Source organism: Eubalaena glacialis, chromosome 17 (genome assembly GCF_028564815.1).
Source record: "Eubalaena glacialis isolate mEubGla1 chromosome 17, mEubGla1.1.hap2.+ XY, whole genome shotgun sequence".
Classification (NCBI taxonomy): Eukaryota; Metazoa; Chordata; class Mammalia; order Artiodactyla; family Balaenidae; genus Eubalaena; species Eubalaena glacialis.
Genome location: NC_083732.1, coordinates 55,794,114 through 55,817,268, shown reverse-complemented (window position 1 = coordinate 55,817,268; position 23,155 = coordinate 55,794,114). Strand labels below are relative to the sequence as shown.

The window sequence follows — 23,155 nt, the reverse complement described above, 5'->3', positions numbered from 1 at the left end:
GCCTGGCCTGTAATTTAAAATCAAAGTTGTCTTATTTAAAGATGGTACACATTTTCACTACAAATAAATGTATTCCAATATAGCAGTTTGGTAATATCAACACCACATTGGTGATATGCATTCATTTCAGTTTTTAATAAGCAGAAAAGGGAAAAATTTTATACAGCATACCTTAAAAAGCATTTATTATTTTATATAGTATTTGCAAATGAATATTTAAATCAGAGATCTTAATTCATTATTGTTACTGACATTTTGGAGATGAAAAGTTTTCTTTTGAAATTTTTATTTTGTGCTAGTGGCCATTTTACACTATAATGGAATCCCTCTTTTGTGCAGAGTAGCATTGCATATGACAGAAAATAAAGATAAACCAACTAGGAGACTGCTTACTATATTTTGATATCAACATTTAAAAAAAATGTTTTGCATCTATTGGATATAGTAATCACTTAAGTAGCCTGTCAAAAGTTTTCTCAAGTAATGAATTGTCCTATTAGATTCCATTAAAATGTTAGTCTTGAGAAATTTCCTGAAAGGACTGTTACATGTTAAATGCTTATTTCCAACTTGTAAAAGATTCTGGAAGACTATGTGATCTGGGTAAGGCATGCATATCAAAAGGAGATAGTAAATGAATGACTAGTTTAATTTTATTTGAATTTTAATGCAAATATAAAGATGAAGCATAAAGCATAAAAAGAGTCAACACCCTAGAAAATTTGATGGTGTTGTGAGGAAAATGTTATGGGGAAATGAATGTTGTTATAAAGTAAATAAAGGGTTTTTTTCACATTTTTTAGGCATTAAGCATGACCTACCTAATGCATAAGATTATATTCACAATATTTTTTGATATGTACTCTGAGAGTGCATGGTGGATGATCACTAAAGATGGAATACAGTAAGACAACTTAGTTAACAGTTTCCTTTTTTCATTTTTATTACATAAACATTATAGCCATACTAATGAAACTCTACTTTAAAATTTTTTTACAAACTGTTGCCCCCCAAACTTCTAATTTATCCTTATTTCTTTCTAGTTCTATATGCATATCTCATTTTAACATAGCAGACATAACTTTTAATTCAGCTTCTAAAATAAGTTTACATTATAGCCTGGATAATTTTCCTTGTTACCATAGCCTCCATAATTATCAAAACTTCAAATAGATTTTAGTGATATGGTAACTAATTTTTAACAACCTGTTTTCTAGGGAGAAAACAGGTCCTGCTTTGTAACATTTGTCTACTTCCATAGTGCAAATACTTTCACTTAAGCCAATTTTGAACTACCAACAGTATGTCACTGAATGCGGAATGGGAAGAGATGCACACAACTGGTTCTCACAAGTTGGTATCAACCAGCTCCAGCACATTACTTTTGTAAAGTTGAGTTTTCTCCAGTTCTGCACTATTATAACCCTTACAATGAATACTTTTGGCAGGCATAATTGGTTCTCTACCCAACAGTTACTTCCTATCCCCTTAGAACTGTGAACTCTAAGCCAATCTTGATAATTCTAACTCCATTGCCAGCGATTAGTTAGGAACTGGCATGAGTAACAATTATGGCCAAAAAAACACATGAAGAAGTATATAGAGGAGGCTTCTAGAAAAGTTTCTCTCAGTTTCAAAAGGGTATTTGAGTACAGGATGCTTAAAATTGTTATATCCCTCTTGTAAACACAAGGGGACAATACTCAGAACAAAATCTTAGTGGATGTTGTTGTATACCACCCGTATGAACCCCTCAGAACTGCACTCATTCCTCAAGCTGCCCCAAGTGTTGCATGCTCAGTGCTCATAGCTGAGTCCTTTACCCGAGAAGTTATGCTCCCCCCCCAGGGGGCAGCCATATGGAGCCCTCCTGGCCCCTGCCTCAGTTAGGTCATCTCTGAAGATCTACACCAGCTTCAAACTCCTGTGGGACTGGTTGAGGTATCTGTTCACAATTTAACTTCCTCTTCAAAGTCTTTCTGCCCTTATTCCCTCACAGGTGTTGTTACTAATTTATCAAGTTCTAACAGTGGTAATTACAGCAGTCCCCAAACAGACAGATTTGGCATTTGGAAGAACTAATATTCCTTGGCCCGTGGGATTAAGGACTATCATAATGGGGACTTCCCTGGCGGTCCAGTGGTTAGGACTCCACACTTCCACTGCAGGGAGCATGGGTTCGATCCCTGGTCGGGGAACTAAGATCCCGCATGCCGCGTGGTGCGGCCTAAAAAACAAACAAACAAACAAAAACTATCGTAATGGGCCAACTGGAAACCTCTGAAAATACCCTCCCCAACTGGTGAAGATTAAATAAAAAATAAGGATGCATCATCCTGCATCCTTATTTTTTATTTAACACATTACATCCCTGTTTTATTTCATTTTATATTTTATTGAAGTATAATTGACTTGCAATATTGTATTAGTTTCAGGTGTACAACATAGTGATTCAATATTTTTATATGTTACAAAATGATCAACACAGTAAGTCTCATTACCATCTGTCACCATACAAAATTATTACAGTATTTTTGACTATATTCCACATAACACTCTATGAAGAAGAAAATTACGCAACTGAACCCTGCCTGAGTTCCAGACTCACAAAATCATGATAAAGGAAGAACAAAAAACCAAGTAGAAGCCTGGATGAAATTGTCAAAAACAATTGCATGGCTGTGGAAATCAAACAAAGCCACATTAAAAAATTGAGAAAAATGCTAGAGCTTCAGAAAATAACAACAGAAGTCTGTTACCTTCTTACCTGGAGCTGCTCCCACAGCCCCCTTCTGGTATACATACTTAAAGGATCAATAGTTTCAGCAGCACAAGGCTGGCTGGGAAAACCAGCAGCTTTGCTACTTGATTTGGGGTGGGGTGAAAACCCATGGCTCTGTCAGCTAGAAGAAGCAAACCCAATAGGAAACAAAGTGAGAACCAACAGCTTAGCTAGCCTAAGATTGCAGTCGCACATACGGTGAATAGCAGACCAGCCAGAATTTGACAGGGAAGCCCTGGAAATGAGAGACCCACAGAAAAAAAACTTGATAAACTCTCCACACATATCATACTGACTAGGAAATTATACCATGTTCAGGGTAGATCCTGAGATATTCCGGTAGAAAGTAAAATCCAAGCAAGTGACTTGAAAACTGGCTGAACTCCGAATGTGTCCCCAACACTATATACAGATTGATTAGCAGAGGGTGAAAGCCTTAAAAGCTGAGAATATTTGAGCACAATTTCTGTCCAAATCTCTAGCTGGCAATTAGACTATGCAGACACAGCAGCGACCCATCGGAAGGTAAGCCTCTTATCACCAGAAAAAACTGCAATGACATATGCAAAGTACTGAGAGAGAGGGAAAAACTCTGTCAACCAAGAATTCTATATGCAAAGAAATTATTATCCAAAAATAAAGGTGAAATTTTAAAACTTTCCCAGATTAAAGCAAAACAAAAATAGGCATATGTCTTTTATACTACAGGATCCAAGTACCTAGCTTAGTGGCTGGAACTGGCTCCTTAAATTTGCTGAATCAAATAAATAAAAAGATATAATTTATTGTCACTTATCATTTCTTTGAAAAAATACATAAAGTTTAAAATTAGAAACACATATTTCCTGTTACCTCAGTAAAAAAAAATTTGGAGACTTGCCCCCTCTACTATCTCAAGAATAGGATATGAGGCCCAAATTCTAGGTTAATCAAAACCTAGGTATCCTTAATAACAAAGCAAAGGGCAATGGTCCCATGGGAAATAAATTTTTTCTTTAAAAAATTCTCAACATGTATAGAGTAGGATATGCTGAAATAAAGTGGCTTTTACAATCATCTGTAAGAAAAAAATTTAAACTCGATTGAACTGCTGACTCTTTGAACATTGTGTGCACATTCACGCATGCACACACACACTTCTGAATATGTGTACTATTGTGTAAGATATAATCATATCTATTTTTTTTAATTTTTGAATTTTATTTTACTTATTTTTTATACAGCAGGTTCTTATTAGTTATCCATTTTATACACATCAGTGTATACATGTCAATCCCAATCTCCCAATTCACCCCACCACCACCACCACCCCCCGCCACTTTCTCCCCTTGGTGTCCATACATTTGTTCTCTACATCTGTGTCTCTATTTCTGCCCTGCAAACTGGTTCATCTGTACCATTTTTCTAGGTTCTACATATATAATCATATCTAAAATGCATTTGGTTTGAAGAGACTGAAATGTATTCCATTCATACTCATTTATTCTAAACCTAGAATTTTAGCATCCTTTCATTCTCTTTTAGTTTCCTTTTTTTGATGTCCTTCATCTTACATACAGTCTAACTTTTCTTATCATCTTGATCATTCATTACAGTTCACAGTTTTCATGATCTTACTATTTTATTCAACAATCCATTCCATGAATTAAGGTAATTATATATTTCAAGATTTGGACAAAAGTATCAGGAGCATCTTAGATCCCTATGAAATGAAACCTTCATTTATATTTCATTAGATCCTCTGTTGAAAGAGTTAACAACATTCTTGCACTCTAGGATTCCACGCTTATTGTGTCAGGCTGACTTTATTTGCTCCTGAAAGAGATCTTTACCAACCTAAACCCTACAAAAAGAGGCAGATAAGCAGTACCAGGGAGAATGGGGTTAAGGATGGCAATAATTTGAGCTGCCCTTTTGCTTTGAAACACATCTCCCCATATCCCAAGTAATTCCTCAAGAAGCCCTTCTCATGGATACATCCTAGAAAGGAAAACAGACAGACAGCTCCAAGTTCAAGCTAACAAAATCAAAAGTCCATCCTACGTACAATTTTCTTGGATGAGTCAGCTAGCATAAATGCAGTCAAATTTTCAGCACAGTTCTTACTCCTGTTCCACAAAGCTGCAATTCTAGGGTGATAGGAAATGCTTTCATAGTTCATGTTTCATGCTCTAGTACTACAATTAATGATATTTAATATAGTTTAGCTGAATGATATAAAGAATGAATGAATGAATGAATCTACTGTATACTTCTCAAAATATTGAAATAGACTTAGATCCAACTTTTCTGCTATTTCAATGCTTTTATAAGTTAAATAAAATTGGTTTATAAAACATTTGTAACACCATTAGGGTATTTGCTCTGATATGCCTCTTACCAATTAATAGCAATATGTCCTTCACAAAGCTTTGTATTTTTCTATTCATTGAACCAATTTCATCATTAAAATTTTAAAGCTATTCTAAATAGCAATATCTAGGCATCATCTACTATATTCTAGTTCAATTTAACAGAGACTTCAACGTAAGTTAAAGATTAACGTTTCCTATTTACCAAACTAACTTCAACAACTGGTCTATAATTTAACTCTGCTTTTAATTTTTCATCCAGCTAGCTAAACACCCTCTCAAATATCCCACAAACTGAAATCTGAAAGATTTTTCCCTTGATATACACTAGATATGTTTCTTGGATACTAAGTTTTCCATTAAAAACAATCCTTTTTCTTTAGGCAAATGCTTAACGTAGTGTTTTATCCATAATTAACAAGGAAATATTTTTGCAACTAGAAGGAATTACTATCTTAAACATTTTACATGTTGCAATTTATCAAGAAACAAAAAACTCTCCTTTATTCCCATTTGTAAATCTACCTCCTGGCTATGCACTTACAAATTAACTTTGAGTTAGTTTAGCTTCTTAATCTGCTTAGATATCTATCAGGTGTATTGTGGCATTCACCAAAATAAATTACAGAAAGATTATAAAGTTTAAAAAAATAAATAATAAAAACATGAGAAAGTATACCGTTAAATATTCAACTGATTTGGGGATGAATAAAGAGTTTCTAGGGATAAAAGGAATGGGAAAAAATCACCAAATATGCAAAGACTTAGCTATACTAAATTCAGTATTTCCAAATGACCAAAGAAAATTAGTAGCTAAACATCAAAATGTGAAATACATTTGGAACAGATGACAGTTAAATGGGTTAAATTCTAACCATACAAAAATATCTTATAAACCAATAAGAGCAAAACTAATTAATACCCAATAGGACCACGGGCAGAAGAAATAAAAGCAACAAACAAGACAATTCATAGAGGAATATATCAAACACCAATAAACATATAAAACATTCATCTTCACAATCAAATTCAAATTAAAATGACAGATACTATTTTTTGTGGTCTATTCAAATGGCAAAAATTTGGTGTATCAATACTGAAAACTCAAGCACGTCTGACAGGAGAATGGAGTGTTATAACCTTTCTGGAGAGCAGGTTGGTAATCTGAATTAAAAGCTTAAAAGAATCAAAGCACAAATATGTATTTGTGAAATACTCAGAAAACAGGCAGAAAATTATGTATAAAGATAGCCATTATAATATTATTTATACCAGCCACTGGAAGCAACTGCAATGACCCCAGACAGATGAATAGTTTGTGGTACAGCCTTATGATAGAACATCAGTGCAGCCATTTAAAACATTTCTGAAGACCATCTAAAGGCTTGGAGAAAAGTTAATGGTATGATATCAACTGAAAAAAATCAGAATACAAAATTATATAGTATGATACCAATTTTGTAAATATGTAAAATACACATGCATTGGAAAAAGGGAAGAAAATACAACAAAATGTTAGCAATAGCTATATATGGGGGAAAGGATTGTGGATAGCTTGTATTTCATTCTTTACACTGAGCAATTTTTCAGATGTTCTATAATAAACATATTGTTCCTTTTAAAAGGAAACACACAAAAAATGTTATTTTTACAACTATAGCTAATAGGTATTTTTAAATATGCCATCAAGTGATGCAAGAACATTTTCAGAAACAAAGCAAAAACCAATTCTTAAAAATGTCAATAGACTTTTCTACTACTTGAATTACCGAAGATATTCACTTTTTATAACTTGAAATTTTCTTCACATAACCAGCATCATTAAAGAACTTAAAAGTAGTAATGTCTAACAATTAAATGTCTACTCAGAAATACAACCTAAAAAGAAAACCCTTATCTAATCAATTACAGGAAAACGTGTGATTAGAATATAGTGCTTACCTTTTTCACTTACACTCTCACTTTCAATCTCAACATCATCGCAACTTGTATATTCAGGTGTAGAAGCTAATTCCTCCTCTGAACTGCTCAATGAAACCTGGCGCATTTTACCTCCTTTCTTTGATTTATGAGGCTTTGGTGGTGGAGGTCTCACTGACTCTGACTGGTCAGAACTGAGAGAATCGTTCCTTAACATTGTTTCCATTTTTTCACGTTTTGTTTTCCTTACAGCAGAGCTAGGATCTAAGTGCTGTTGTTTCCTTAGCGAGTCAGTACGTCTCATGTCTGGTCTATCAATGGGTATTGGACTCCTCCGGGGGGTAGGAGGACTATGGTTTGTGGTCCTTTGTGGATAAGAACTTGGTCCCTGAGCCTCTCGAGTTCTTTCCATTGAATAAGATCGCTGATTTTCCATGGCAGCTCTACGTTCAGATACAGATCTTTGCCTTGATGGTCGTTCCATCCTTAGCATAGAAATCCTGGAGTCTTCCAGTTCAGAATTTGCTAAAGAAACATCACTGTGCCTTCTCTCATGCCTGGCTCGTGACACTTCAGCATGGATACGCATTTGTTCTTCATAGGGCTGTGGCTTTACTGGATAACGGGCCAAATTCGGATCACTTCGATAGCGTGCCTGGTATTCCTCCTCTCTCCTTTGTCTTTCATATTCATCTCTGCTCTCCGCATCCTCATCATCTACAATATATTCTTTGGAATGTCTATGACTTCTCCTGTTGGAGTCCCTATAATTTATATGATCAGACTCTTCATAAAACTGAGGTTCACGTTGAGACCTCCTATCAGCATAATCTGATGGAGATCTAGGCATTGCGTTGTCCGAAGTAGCATACTGTGAATATTCTTCTCTTTCTTCCCTTTGGTCGTATCTTCTATTCTGATCTCTGGACACTGATGGACTTCTTTTCCTAAGTAACCAAAGAAAAAGAATAAGGTAAAGAGCAGAATTTAGGCAATTTCACATTTTACTGATTCACTGGCAGGTTGATGGATAAATTCAAATACTTCTTTTGCTCCTTTTTTTTAAAATTTCATTTTAAATTTCATTTTTAAAATTTCATTTTAAATTTAAAAGGTACTTTTAATATGCTTCTTAAATGCCTGGCACGCCCATATGGAATATACATTGGCCCTGAAATTAGATAATCAACATCATACTCTACTGCAGCAAAAGAACCTTTATTCTAATTTCTTTGCTTGGCTCAATACACTGAAGCTATCTCCCAATTGTTATTCAGAAGCTTAGAAAAATTCCACCTTCCTTTCTCTCTATTCCTGACACCTTGATTTCATAGTCACTTGAAAACGTGATGAAGCCAAACTGATTCAGCTCAAGAGTTGAATGCTTTCAACTGAAACTAAGGGTTGGCTCTTAAAAATCATTTTTCATTCAACATCTACCTAGATCACTCCTAGTATCGGTTCATCTAAATCTTCATCTTATCATTATATCTCCAGTCCTTTACGGCTCTAACTTGAGATAATCAATTTAAATAAATACCAACTGTAATGATTTGTTCATTTAAAAAAGAAGTCAGAAAGATCTGCTATTTTTATTCCATCTTCATTAAATTAAGGCCAGCTCCATGACACTTCTCTGTCTTCATAGCTGACTCCTAATATGTCCTTACAGACTCAGAAGAAGAGAGTACTTGTTAAGTTTTCAACCTGCCCCTCTAACACCAGTATAACCTGGTAGAACTTGCAATCACACATCATACTCTTTGTCAACAAAATATTCACGCTGTCCTCTTCTCTGGCACAAACTCAGATAATGGCAATCACTAGCCATAAGAAGCAATGGAACTGGAATCCTGAAGATGACAGAAAAGGTTTAGAATAACTGTTACAGAGATTTTGCCAGGACACATGAAATAGTGGGGTCAGTTGAAGTTAAAGATGACCAAGATTAGATAGCTCAGTTGAGAATTTCTTAGACAATATTTTTTTGATTCCAAAAGAAAGAGCAGAGAAAGGATACACATGGAGTGACCCAACCCAGCTGCATCATCATTCTCCTCTCAAACCTTTTTTGTATCACCTAGTCCCTTTCCCCCATATCTGGAATGCAGTCTGCCAATGCATCAGTTAGCGTTCGTTAACAGAAAGAAAAGTCACTCTAGGTTTTCCAGGGAGTCAGGGTTTCAATATAGAAATCAAAACTACACAACTGTTGAACCTGCTAAGGAATGAACGTCAGAGAAGATAATGCTGTTCTTAGTCTGGAGAACCAAAGACAGGGTTCTCAAAACGGTCATTAGGAAACTGCTGTGAATTCCAAAAGTCTTGAGGAATTTGCCACCAATTACCTCAGCTGCCTACAGCATTAGGGTGGTCAATTAAAAGGAGTTTCATCTAGGAGCCACTAAGACTTTCACATCTGCCTATCTGCCTGCCAACAACTCTGCTTAACAATCATGGTTTCTTTAACTCTTCTACCTTTCAAATCTCACACATGTGCATTGTTAGGGTTGACTCTAACCTAGAGCCATAAAGGGGAAAGTACTGCAGTAAATGAAGGAGCTGGCCTGTTCCCTTAAATGTTTTATGATTAAGCAAGTGTATGTGCTTTTTTTTTTACATTTACATATAAAACATTTAGGACTTAATTACAAATCTTTTAGGTTACAATTGTTACATAACACCATAGATTCCTACAGTTTAAAATATACAATCAAAACAGAGCACTCAAAATAAATTATACAGTATTAACCTACATAATATCCTATTTATGTGTCTGTTATGCATAATTCATTTTACTTTTTGTCATTATTTTTACATATACGAATAAAGAAAAAATACTCTAGTTTGGTAGCAATGTATCATGAAAAGAACACTAAAGTTAAGGGATCTGGGTTTCTTAGTCCTACTTCTGCTATTAACCAGGTACTTGAACCTATAAAGCCACTTAATCTTTGAGAGTCTGTGCTTTAAAGTGAGAGACATAGATTATACACATTAACTCAAATATTATTTTAACAAATATGTATTAGATAAGAACTAAATGCCACACACTATAACATAGATTAGGAATACAGGAATGATTAAGAGATGACCCTTATAAGAAGCTGAATGATTCTAAAACCCTCTTCCATTTCTTAGAGATTCTGATCTTATACTATTGATACCACAACTTCATCAAGTTAATATGCCTAAATGAAAGCTTAAAGCATCGCAAAAAATAATAAGGATGCTCTTATCAAGATGTAATTAACTGACTAGCGCCAATGTTCAATATACTCACATCTCATTAACTAGCTACTTAGTACTAACTATACTAAAAATATATATACTAACTGAGATAAGTGAGAATTTCTCTAGGGAACTCTAAAGAATAAGCAATTAAATTCGTTCCTTCTCAAACTGACCATCTAACCTCCATTAGATTAGATGTAGAATTTATGTTAGGAATTCAAATTCATTTCAGTATGTTTAAAATAATATAACAATTTTTTCCAATCTAAGTTAATAAATATATTTTCTCTAAAAATGTGTTATTCATAAATCTAATTTAATATAAAGAAATTGATACTGTTTCAAGAGTAAGGCTAGTGTTTCTCAGATTTATATGGTACATAAGAAAAGAATTTTTTAAATTTCATTTAGAGATTGCTTAATTAAATAAATTTTAATTTCCTTAAAATGCAGTGTGGACTGAATAGGAAATTTTATAGCTATATATAAGCATATGAATTTTAGAAACATAAAAAAGGAAGTAAAATGTGATTTGCTACATGAAAGCAGTATTACTTCATTACAATAGGCCAGTAAGAGCAGCTGTGTTTCCCCAGCATATTACTACTCATCCTACAGACAATTACCTAACTAGTGTTCTGCGCTGTCCACTAGACTTCAAATTTTGAACCAGAAAGGACTATGTCTAACACACCTTTCTACCTCCAGTATTTATTCAGTCACTCAACGAATATTTATTTAGTGCTTACTATGGGCCAGGTATGATTCTGGTTGCTGGAAATGCAACAGAGAAAAGACACATAAGGTCTCAGCCCTCAAGAAGTTCTTTCTAGTAGGGAAGACAGACAGTAAGCATATAAACAAATTAAGGTAAGTTCATATAGTAACAAGTCCTATAGAAGAAAACTGAAACAGGGTAAAATTACAAAAAGTGACTGAGTGAAGCTACTTTCAATAAGGAAGTTCTTTCTAAAAAAGTACATTTGAACTAAGACCTGAATAGCATAGTTACATGATATGTAGCCCATTTATGTAAAACAGACAGCTTTGCTGGGGATGTTTTGGGTATTCTCATTAAGTTGCTATTCTTTTCTTTTCTTTCCCTTTTTTTTTTACTCAAAGCTGTTTTATAAAATATAAATTTACTGAATTCTTAATTGTTATTTTATTGAATCAAGGATTGTCCAGGGCAGTTCATCTCTAGAACCCATCTAAAAGCAGTCCACTAAGCCTTTTTCACATGCTCCTCCCTTCCAAAAGATTTCATGCTCCCAAATGAGTAAACTGTAATTTACCATATTTGGTAAATACCTCATTATATTTTATCTCAGTTGAAAGTCAAAAGAAAAACAAGCAGACTAAATCAGAATGAATGGACACTGGTTTTACAATATTATCAAAAATACTTACATGCCTAAGATTGTTAATACAAATTAATCTCTAAAATGTGGAACTTAAAGCCATACAAGAAAGTGAAGTAAAAAATTTCAGAAAATGTTCAGGGAAAAATTGGATATTTTGAAGGATGGTCAACTTAATGATGGCCTTCTTCCTCACTGCACTTCTTCCCTAGGTAATCTTACCCATTTCTATCCAGAAATGTCTATAATGCTCCTTAAATGTTAAGTTTCAAGAGAACAGGCAACCTGGGTCTAAGGAGGATGGATGGCAGACAGTAGGTGCTCAATCTTCTGAATTAAAGAACCGATTGATTAATTCTCCCTTAGATTATCTCTACTTTTCATGGCTTGCTCTCTTCTGTACTCAAACCCACTGATGTGCTAAAATAGTCTAGATCTTCTCTTTCCCCTACTACTCCCATGGCAGTAATAGGGCCTTAAGTGCAATGAAGAAACTACTTTTATTAGTAGTGTAATTTAGCTCTATTGTATGTTAATTTGGCTTTTGTTGAACTTCAGACTATTGTTTATAAAATGACTTCTTTGGCAAAAATGTATTTTGAGTGTCAATCCCTTTAGAACTAAACATTTAGAACAAAATCTCTTTGTAAATTAGGGATTTCTAGTAATACATTTAACATCATGCTGGGTATGGACAGAAATGGGGAGAAAAAAAGCAACACTTCATCCCTGAGGAATTAACATAAATTTTTGAAAGTAAGTAGGGTAAAAGTGAATATAGTGAACCTTTATAACACAGGAACTATATATTCCATTGTATTGATAAATAAAAATATTTATTCATTAAACAGTTCAATTCTAAAAGAAATTCTATTATTAATTAGACCTTAGCAAGCTATTTAAGTGCTTTTTAAAGATCATACCTTAGGAAAACTGAATCCAATATTAAATCCAGCAATCACTTTGTTCTAGAGATTATAAAATTTGTCTGAAGCATGTGAATCAGACTGTAGATGCTGATTTGTACTGGATTTAAGTAAAAGTAGAACACTGGTCAGGATTGCTGAAATTGGGATGACTATTGTCACCGTTCCTTAACATAATTTCTGAAATTGGGATGACTATTGTCACTGTTACTTAACTCTATGCTTTCAGGTAGAGTACCTGATAGTATATTTATTAAAGCCATGTTAGAAGCAAGGCAAGATTTTATTCTAAGAATACTCTTACCAAACAATGATGAATCTGCTATCAGTTATTCCAAAATATTCAAATACTCGTCAGAACAATTTTTACCAGTCATATCATCATTTCATATATACTTTCTTTAACTTAAAATTGCTATATATCTTAGACACTATATTTTTTCAGAAACTGAAGAAAATCCATGAAAATATAAGTACTACATCTTTAACCTTTATTTTCCCTACTGGCCTTTATAAGCAGGCTCTGGCATTTATTATTATCAAATGGAAAACATTTAATAGGAAAAAGAATATAGTGATAATCTGTACACTTCTCTGAACAATCATAAAGCATTTAACAGTATTTAACCCATAAATTTTAATTCAGAAGAACGTAGCAATTCATCTAAGATGTTATATTTCACTTAATCCTTCAAAGACCCTTAGAAATTAAAAGGCAGAATCCAGAATTATGACTTTTTTAGAATAAAATGTATTTGTGACATTATGTAGTGCCTTAATTTTTACTCCTATTCATCAATCAATCTCTAGTTCTAATATATAACAATATCAGTATTATATTCACTTTGTATTTACCTAGTATCTGTTCATCTTACTTCTCTTTATTAAAACCTAGGTTGCTACAATTATTTTCTCTTTCACCATATTATAGTGGTCTTAACTGGAACTAGTTTATAGAAAAATCACATAAAGAAATGTCCTAAATCTATTATTTTTTTACTTTTATTTTTTTTACTTTTGGCTGTGTTGGGTCTTCGTTGCTGTCTGCGGGCTTTCTTTAGTTGCAGTGAGCGGGCTTCTCATTGCGGTGGCTTCTCTTCTTGCAAAGCACAGGCTCTACGCACACAGGCTTCAGTAGTTGTGGCTCGCGGGCTCTAGAGCGCAGGCTCAGTAGTTGTGGTGCACGGGCTTAGTGGCTCCGCGGCACGTGGGATCTTCCCTGACGAGGGCTCGAACCTGTGTCCCCTACGTTGGCAGGCAGATTCTTAACCACTGCCCCACCAGGGAAGTCCCTAAATCTACTTTAATCAGTAGCATTTCTTGTTCACTGCTTATAAGTTTTTTGTCATCTGGACTAACTATTCAATCTATTTCTAAATATTCTAGCTGTATATTCACACCCACTCCATTATAAATGTCTGATTAGGCATAATAGGTTGAGCAAGAAACTCTACCAATTAGTCTCTTTAAAATTCCATGTCTAAAAATCATATTGACTGATAGAGAAAATCCAAATAAAAAGATTCTTTCCCAATTAAAGCCACTGTTGACAATTTCCCAAAGGCAGTCTCAATTTATGTACTGTATACTAATTCATGATGTTTTTAATATTAGTTTCTATTTTAATATTTACAACCTTTAACATCCTATGTGGTTTGTGTTATTAATACTACCTAGAATACTGACCATATATACTATAAAATAATCAAGTTTCTGAAAATATAATCCAGTAAACATTTGAAAACATTTACAAGGACAGTGAAAGGTTACGTGGAAACTTAAGTTTTAATATTCATATATTTTTAACTCTTAAGACTTATGCAATTTTTAAGAATCAAAATGACATTGAGAGAAGAGTGAAGAATTTGAAGATTACTAATTTCTGTAAATTCAAATCTATGTTATTACAATTAAGCACTACCTATATGAAAATCTCTTACTCATAATGTTTAATTAGTAGAGATTATTAAATAATTGTCATTTTACATATAAAATAGAAATGACATTTGAAGAGTCAATAATTTGAAAAAACCTCCGTTTTAAAAGCTTAATAAGGCATGATGTTGCTAAATAAATTGAAATACTTAATTAATTCAATTACACAATGCTAACCATACAGTTTAAACATAACATTGCAATCAAATTCTGAAATTTGAAGCTGTTAAGACACATTAAATCAAGGATTTAACAGAAGCACACGATCCTGTAAAACATAAAATATGTAGGTTCTATTCCTATAATTCCTACAAAAAGGAATTTTTACAAATCAAACAATTTATATTCATCATAAAACATGAAAAAATATTTTTACCTTTCGCTCAACCAATGCACATCTGTCGAGCATGAAGCATCATGTTGACAAAAATACATCGGCACTATGCCGGGCAGTGCTTTCATTTAATCCTTCTAGCTCTAGCAAAATCGTAGGAGCCATCCTTAATCAGATGATTTGAAAGTCTCTACTTGCTCACAATCATTTTATTTCAAAACTCAATTACCAAAAAGTTACACATAAAACAAAACTCATTCACGGATGGAGTCATAAAATCCTCTAGTGATGGGACTGTTAAGAAAGAGGTTATTCCTTAATGCCGTTACTATGTGGCTGTATATAGCTCAGGTCAAGTAAGAATGTACCCTGTAAGAAGGATTATGGTACTTAGCTGATGAGAGCCTCACAATACTGAACACCAGATGCATCCTACATCCAAGGCATTTCTGGGCACTATACTTAAAACGGACAGATTCAAAAATTGTAAACCACGTTCTCCTATATGAATTACAGTATTTCTAAACTAACAGGATTTGTTGTGTTTGCTATTGATGTCTACCACACTGCTTTCACTATAAAATGTAGAGTGATAGTAAAAGATGGTGATGGTTTAACAGGTCTACTCTATCATTTCTTTTCAATTGTTCAGTAAGAAGTTTCTTAATCTTTACGAAAAAGAGAATGCTCCCCTAAAGGCGTAACGAAACAGGAAGTAGCAGTTTCTGTAAAAATTTAATTAAAAATGTGTTCCGTGAGCTAAGAATTTGGTTAGACACTGAGTTTAAATCAAGCTTTGCTCACTTTATTACTTCAATGACTCTATTCAGTCATTCAAAAAACTAAAAAATAGGAAAAAAGATAACACCATGGATTCCTTTCTACCAAAAGCCAATTACCTAGATGTTAGTGTTATACTTCTGAGAATTATGTTTAAGTGATTCCAAATAAACTTATATAAAACTGAGAAAAAGTCAGTGTTTGAAGAGTAGGGAGAGATGCGAAAGTAGTGTGCTGTGTTTTGGTCCCCCAAATTTCAAGTTTAAATGAGGGTTTAGGAATATGTTGTAGCACCATTCAACTACTTATGCAGTATTCATCTACAGAATTCTCTCCTAAAATGTAGACCTTGGAGACATTGGGCACAAGGGGCGGGGTGGGGAGGCAGGGCGTGGGGAACAGGGACAGATAAAGTCATTTTTACCCTCTGAGATTCCTAATACAGACTTGTAGACTATTCAAACAGAAATGCAATAAAAATTAGAAATGCAAGTTAATTCATTTTTACAGAAATATTAACCAATAATAAAATTCAACCACTAAGACCCCACAGTTCATTTCAAACTGAAAAAAAAAAAAATTCCACATAATATTTTGATTCTTCCAAGCTGGTAAGTCCAGAAGATTTCAGAAACAACATTACAGTTGATGCTATGATAGCAAACTGTCTTCTGTACTTTTCCTTCCATTCACTTTTACCCCTTCAGTGAGCTCTTGGCAATGTTTTCCCAACTGTAATGCACACTCTGCTGCACTTCCTCTCCTCTCCCGTTAACCTTGTTTCTAGCTTCTCTTATTTGTCCACCTCAGACTGTCATTCGTATCATTTCTAGCACCACTGCTGCTTTATCTTTACTCTCTACAGATTGTTCTATGTCTCCAATTTCTTCTTCCCCACCCTTTGAGAGTTATTGGGTTGGCCAAAAAGTTCGGGTTTTTCATAACATCTTATGGAAAAACCCGAACGAACTTTTTGGCCAATCCAGTATTTTGTCCTTTTTCTAACTCTTTACTTTGACTTTTTTTTTTTTTTTCCCAATTATTCCCTAGATAAGTACTTCTTATGCATTCAAATTTATGAAGTTCCAATTTGGGGTTTAAAAAGTTTTCATGAGAATATTACAATTTTAGTATCCATTGACCACTTCAGAAATACAAAATAACAAAAAGATTCTGTGAAGCAGATACCAGCTTAAATTAACTTTATTTTATTCATGACAATATTTTCAACTTATATTTGAAAGATGAAGATCTAGTACATGCAAATCTCTAGGAAAGAGTGCACAAATGATGCTCCCTTATAGTAACACATTGGGCCACTCCCCTTTCCCCACTATCCCTCCCAAAATTGCCATGTCAAAAAGAGACACAAAAAAAGCGGGCAAGATGGCGGAAGAGTAAGACGCGGAGATCACCTTCCTCCCCACAGATACATGAGAAATACACCTACACGTGGAACTGCTCCTACAGAACACCCACTGAACGCTGGCAGAAGACGTCAGACCTCCCAAAAGGCAAGAAAATCCCCACGTACTTGGGTAGGGCAAAAGAAAAAAGAAATAACAGAGACAAAAGAATAGGGACGGGACCTGCACCAGTGGGAGGGAGCTGTGAAGGAGGAAAGGTTTCCACACACTAGGAAGCCCCTTCGTGGGCAGAGACTGCGGGTAGCAGAGGGGGGAAGCTTCGGAGCCACGGAGGAGAGCGCAGCCACATTGGTGCGGAGGGCAAAGCGGAGATTCCCGCACAGAGGAGCGGTGCCGACCAGCACTCACCAGCCCGAGAGGCTTGTCTGCTCAGCCGCCGGGGCGGGCGGGGCCTGGGAGCTGGGGCTCGGGCTTCGGTGCTAGCCGGGAGGGAGTCCGGGAAAAAGACTGCAGCTGCCAAAGAGGCAAGAGAATTTTTCTTGCCTCTTTGTTTCGCGGCGCGCAAGGAGAGGGGATTCAGAGCGCCGCCTAAACGAGCTCCAGAGACCGGCGCGAGCCGCGGCTATCAGCGCGGATCCCACAGCAACAGGGACGCAGAGGGAAAAACGGAGAGATTCCCGCACAGAGGCTCGGCGCCGAGCAGCACTCACCAGCCCGAGAGGCTTGTCTGCTCACCCGCCGGGGCGGGCGGGGGCTGGGAGCTGAGGCGCGGGCTTCGGTCGGATCCCAGGGAGAGGACTGGGGTTGGCTGCGTGAACACAGCCTGAAGGGTCTAGCGCACCACAACTAGCCGGGAGGGTGCATGAGAAAAAGTCTGCAGCTGCCGAAGAGGCAGGAGACTTTTTCTTGCCTCTTTGTTTCGCGGCGTGCAAGGAGAGGGGATTCAGAGCGCCACTTAAACGAACTCCAGAGACGGGCGCGAGCCGCGGCTATCAGCGCGGACCCCAGAGACGGGCATGAGACGCTAAGGCTGCTGCTGCCGCCACCAAACAGCCTGTGGGCGAGCACAGGTCATTCTCCACACCGCCCCTCCCGGGAGCCTGTGCAGCCCGCCACGGCCAGGCTCCCGTAATCCGGGGACAACTTCCCCGGGAGAGCGCACGGCGCGCCTCAGGCTGCTGCAACGTCACGCCGGCTTCTGCCGCCGCAGGCTCGCCCCGCCTCCTCTGTACCGCTCCCTCCCCCCGGCCTGACTGAGCCAGAGCCCCCGAATCAGCTGCTCCTTTAACCCCATTCTGTCTGGGCGGGGAACAGACGCCCTCAGGGGACCTACATGCAGAGGCGGGTCCAAATCCAAAGCTGAACCCCGGGAGCTGTACGAACAAAGAAGAGAAAGGGAAATCTCTCCCAGCAGCCTCAGAAGCAGCGGATTAAAGCTCCACAAACAGCTTGATGTGCCTGCATCTGTTGAATACCTGAATAGACAACGAATCATCCCAAATTTAGGAGATGGACTTTGGGAGCAGGATATATTAACTTTTCCCCTTTTCCTTTTTTTTGTGAGTGTAGATGTGTATGCTTCTGGGTGAGATTTTGTCTGTATAGCTTTGCTCTCACCGTTAGTCCTAGGGTTAGGTCCGTCCGTTTTTTTTTTTTTTTTGGCTTAAAAATTTTTTTTTTCCCTAATAAATGTTTTCTTAATAATTTTTTCCTTATTTTCTATTTTTAAAAAAAATTTTTAATAAGTTTTTTCATATTTTTTATTTTAAAAAATTAAAAAATTTTTTTTCTTAATAAATTTTTTCGAAATAATTTTTTCCTTATTTTTAGTATAAAAAATTAATAAATCTATTTTTAAAAATTAAAAAAAATTTTTTTTTCTTAATAAATTTACTCTTAATAATTTTTTTTCTTATTTTTTATTATAATTGCTTTATTTTATTTTATTTTATCCTCTTTTTTTCTTTCTTTCCATTTTTTCTCCCTTTTATTCTGAGCCGTGTGGATGAAAGGCTCTTGGTGCTCCAGCCAGGCATCAGGGCTGTGCCTCTGAGGTGGGAGAGCCAACTTCAGGACACTGGTACACAAGAGACCTCCCAGCTCCACGTAATACCAAACGGCGAAAATCTCTCACAGATCTCCATCTCAACATCAAGACCCAGCTTCACTCAACGACCAGCAAGCTACAGTGCTGGACACCCTATGCCAAACAACTAGCAAGAGAGGAACACAGCCCCATCCATTAACAGAGAGACTGCCTAAAATCATAATAAGGCCACAGACACCCCAAAACACACCACCAGACGTGGACGAACCCACCAAAAAGACAACATCCAGCCTCATCCACCAGAACACAGGCACTAGTTCCCTCCACCAGGAAACCTACACAACCCACTGAACCAACCTTAGCCACTGGGGACAGATACCAAAAACAACGGGAACTACGAACCTGCAGCCTGTGAAAAGGAGACCCCAAACACAGTAAGATAAGCAAAATGAGAAGACAGAAAAACACACAGCAGATGAAGGAGCAGGGTCAAAACACACCAGACCTAACAAATGAAGAGGAAATAGGTAGTCTACCTGAAAAAGAATTCAGAATAATGATAGTAAGGATGATCCAAAGTCTTGGAAATAGAATAGACAAAATGCAAGAAACATTTAACAAGGACGTAGAAGAACTAAAGAGGAACCAAGAAACGATGACAAGCACAATAAATGAAATTAAAAATACTCTAGATGGGATCAATAGCAGAATAACTGAGGCAGAAGAACGGATAAGTGACCTGGAAGATAAAATGGTGGAAATAACTACTGCAGACCAGAATAAAGAAAAAAGAATGAAAAGAACTGAGGACAGTCTCAGAGACCTCTGGGACAACATTAAACGCACCAACATTCGAATTATAGGGGTCCCAGAAGAAGAAGAGAAAAAGAAAGGGACTGAGAAAATATTTGAAGAGATTATAGTTGAAAACTTCCCTAATATGGGAAAGGAAATAGTTAATCAAGTCCTGGAAGCACAGAGAGTCCCATACAGGATAAATCCAAGGAGAAACACACCAAGACACATATTAATCAAACTATCAAAAATTAAATATAAAGAAAACATATTAAAAGCAGCAAGGGAAAAACAACAGATAACACACAAGGGCATCCCCATAAGGTTAACAGCTGATCTTTCAGCAGAAACGCTGCAAGCCAGAAGGGAGTGGCAGGGTATACTTAAAGTGATGAAGGAGAAAAACCTACAACCAAGATTACTCTACCCAGCAAGGATCTCATTCAGATTTGATGGAGAAATTAAAACCTTTACAGACAAGCAAAAGCTGAGAGAGTTCAGCACCACTAAACCAGCTTTACAACAAATGCTAAAGGAACTTCTCTAGGCAAGAAACACAAGAGAAGGAAAACACCTACAATAACAAACCCAAAACATTTAAGAAAATGGGAATAGGAACATACATATCGATAATTACCTTAAATGTAAATGGATTAAATGCTCCCACCAAAAGACACAGACTGGCTGAATGGATACAAAAACAAGACCCATATATATGCTGTCTACAAGAGACCCACTTCAGACCTAGAGACACATACAGACTGAAAGTGAGGGGATGGAAAAAGATATTCCATGCAAATGGAAATCAAAAGAAAGCTGGAGTAGCAATTCTCATATCAGACAAAATAGACTTTAAAATAAAGACAATTACAAGAGACAAAGACGGACACTATATAATGATCAAGGGATCGATCCAAGAGGAAGGTATAACAATTGTAAATATTTATGCACCCAACATAGGACCACCTCAATACATAAGGCAAATACTAACAGCCATAAAAGGGGAAATCGACAGTAACACAATCATAGTAGGGGACTTTAACACCCCACTTTCACCAATGGACAGATCATCCAAAATGAAAATCAATAAGGAAACACAAGCTTTAAATGATACATTAAACAAGATGGACTTAATTGATATTTATAGGACATTCCACCCAAAAACAACAGAATACACATTTTTCTCAAGTGCTCATGGAACATTCTCCAGGATAGATCATATCTTGGGTCACAAATCAAGCCTTGGTAAATTTAAGAAAATTGAAATCGTATCAAGTATCTTTTCCGACCACAACGCTATGAGACTAGATATCAATTACAGGAAAAGATCTGTAAAAAATACAAACACATGGAGGCTACACAATACACTACTTAATAACGAAGTGATCACTGAAGAAATCAAAGGGGAAATCAAAAAATACCTAGAAACAAATGACAATGGAGACACGACGATCCAAAACCTATGGGATGCAGCAAAAGCAGTTCTAAGAGGGAAGTTTATAGCAATACAAGCCTACATCAAGAAACAGGAAACATCTCGAATAAACAACCTAACCTTGCACCTAAAGCAATTAGAGAAAGAAGAACAAAAAAACCCCAAAGCTAGCAGAAGGAAAGAAATCATAAAGATCAGATCAGAAATAAATGAAAAAGAAATGAAGGAAACAATAGCAAAAATCAATGAAACTAAAAGCTGGTTCTTTGAGAAGATAAACAAAATCGATAAACCATTAGCCAGACTCATCAAGAGAAAAAAGGAGAAGACTCAAATTAATAGAATTAGAAATGAAAAAGGAGAAGTAACCACTGACACTGCAGAAATACAAACGATCATAAGAGATTACTACAAGCAACTCTATGCTAATAAAATGGACGACCTGGAAGAAATGGACAGATTCTTAGAAATGCACAACCTGCCGAGACTGAACCAGGAAGAAATAGAAAATATGAACAGACCAATCACAAGCACTGAAATTGAAACTGTGATTAAAAATCTTCCAACACACAAAAGCCCAGGACCAGATGGCTTCACAGGCGAATTCTATCAAACATTTAGAGAAGAGCTAACACCTATCCTTCTCAAACTCTTCCAAAATATTGCAGAGGGAGGAACACTCCCCAACTCATTCTACGAGGCCACCATCACCCTGATACCAAAACCAGGCAAAGATGTCACAAAGAAAGAAAACTACAGGCCAATATCACTGATGAACATAGATGCAAAAATCCTCAACAAAATACTAGCAAACAGAATCCAACAGCACATTAAAAGGATCATACACCATGATCAAGTGGGGTTTATTCCAGGAATGCAAGGATTCTTCAATATACGCAAATCAATCAACGTGATACATCATATTAACAAATTGAAGGAGAAAAACCATATGATCATCTCAATAGATGCAGAGAAAGCTTTCGACAAAATTCAACACCCATTTATGATAAAAGTCCTGCAGAAAGTAGGCATAGAGGGAACTTTCCTCAACATAATAAAGGCCATATATGACAAACCCACAGCCAACATTGTCCTCAATGGTGAAAAACTGAAACCATTTCCACTAAGATCAGGAACAAGACAAGGTTGCCCACTCTCACCACTATTATTCAACATAGTTTTGGAAGTGTTAGCCACAGCAATCAGAGACGAAAAAGAAATAAAAGGAATCCAAATCGGAAAAGAAGAAGTAAAGCTGTCACTGTTTGCAGATGACATGATACTATACATAGAGAATCCAAAAGATGCTACCAGAAAACTACTAGAGCTAATCAATGAATTTGGTAAAGTAGCAGGATACAAAATTAATGCACAGAAATCTTTTGCATTCCTGTATACTAATGATGAAAAATCTGAAAGTGAAATTAAGAAAACACTCCCGTTTACCATTGCAACAAAAAGAATAAAATACCTAGGAATAAACCTACCTAAGGAGACAAAAGACCTGTATGCAGAAAATTATAGGACACTGATGAAAGAAATTAAAGATGATACAAATAGATGGAGAGATATACCATGTTCTTGGATTGGAAGAATAAACATTGTGAAAATGACTCTGCTACCCAAAGCAATCTACAGATTCAATGCAATCCCTATCAAACTACCACTGGCATTTTTCACAGAACTAGAACAAAAAATTTCACAATTTGTATGGAAACACAAAAGACCCCGAATAGCCAAAGCAATCTTGAGAACGAAAAATGGAGCTGGAGGAATCAGGCTCCCTGACTTCAGACTATATTACAAAGCTACAGTAATCAAGACAGTTTGGTACTGGCACAAAAACAGAAATATAGATCAATGGAACAGGATAGAAAGCCCAGAGATA

General features: G+C 36.1%; 1 protein-coding gene across 38 annotated transcripts in view; it reads right to left on the bottom strand.

The window, feature by feature from the left end:
• The window catches only part of RIMS2 (regulating synaptic membrane exocytosis 2), a 596,440-nt gene that overhangs the window by 294,426 nt on the left and 278,859 nt on the right, over positions 1 to 23,155 (bottom strand). For all 38 annotated transcript variants that reach the window (XM_061171493.1, XM_061171504.1, XM_061171500.1 and 35 more), the window contains one exon: positions 7,075 to 8,000. In XM_061171493.1, the coding sequence (XP_061027476.1) occupies positions 7,075 to 8,000 (926 nt within the window). The remainder of the gene's footprint in view (positions 1 to 7,074; positions 8,001 to 23,155) is intronic.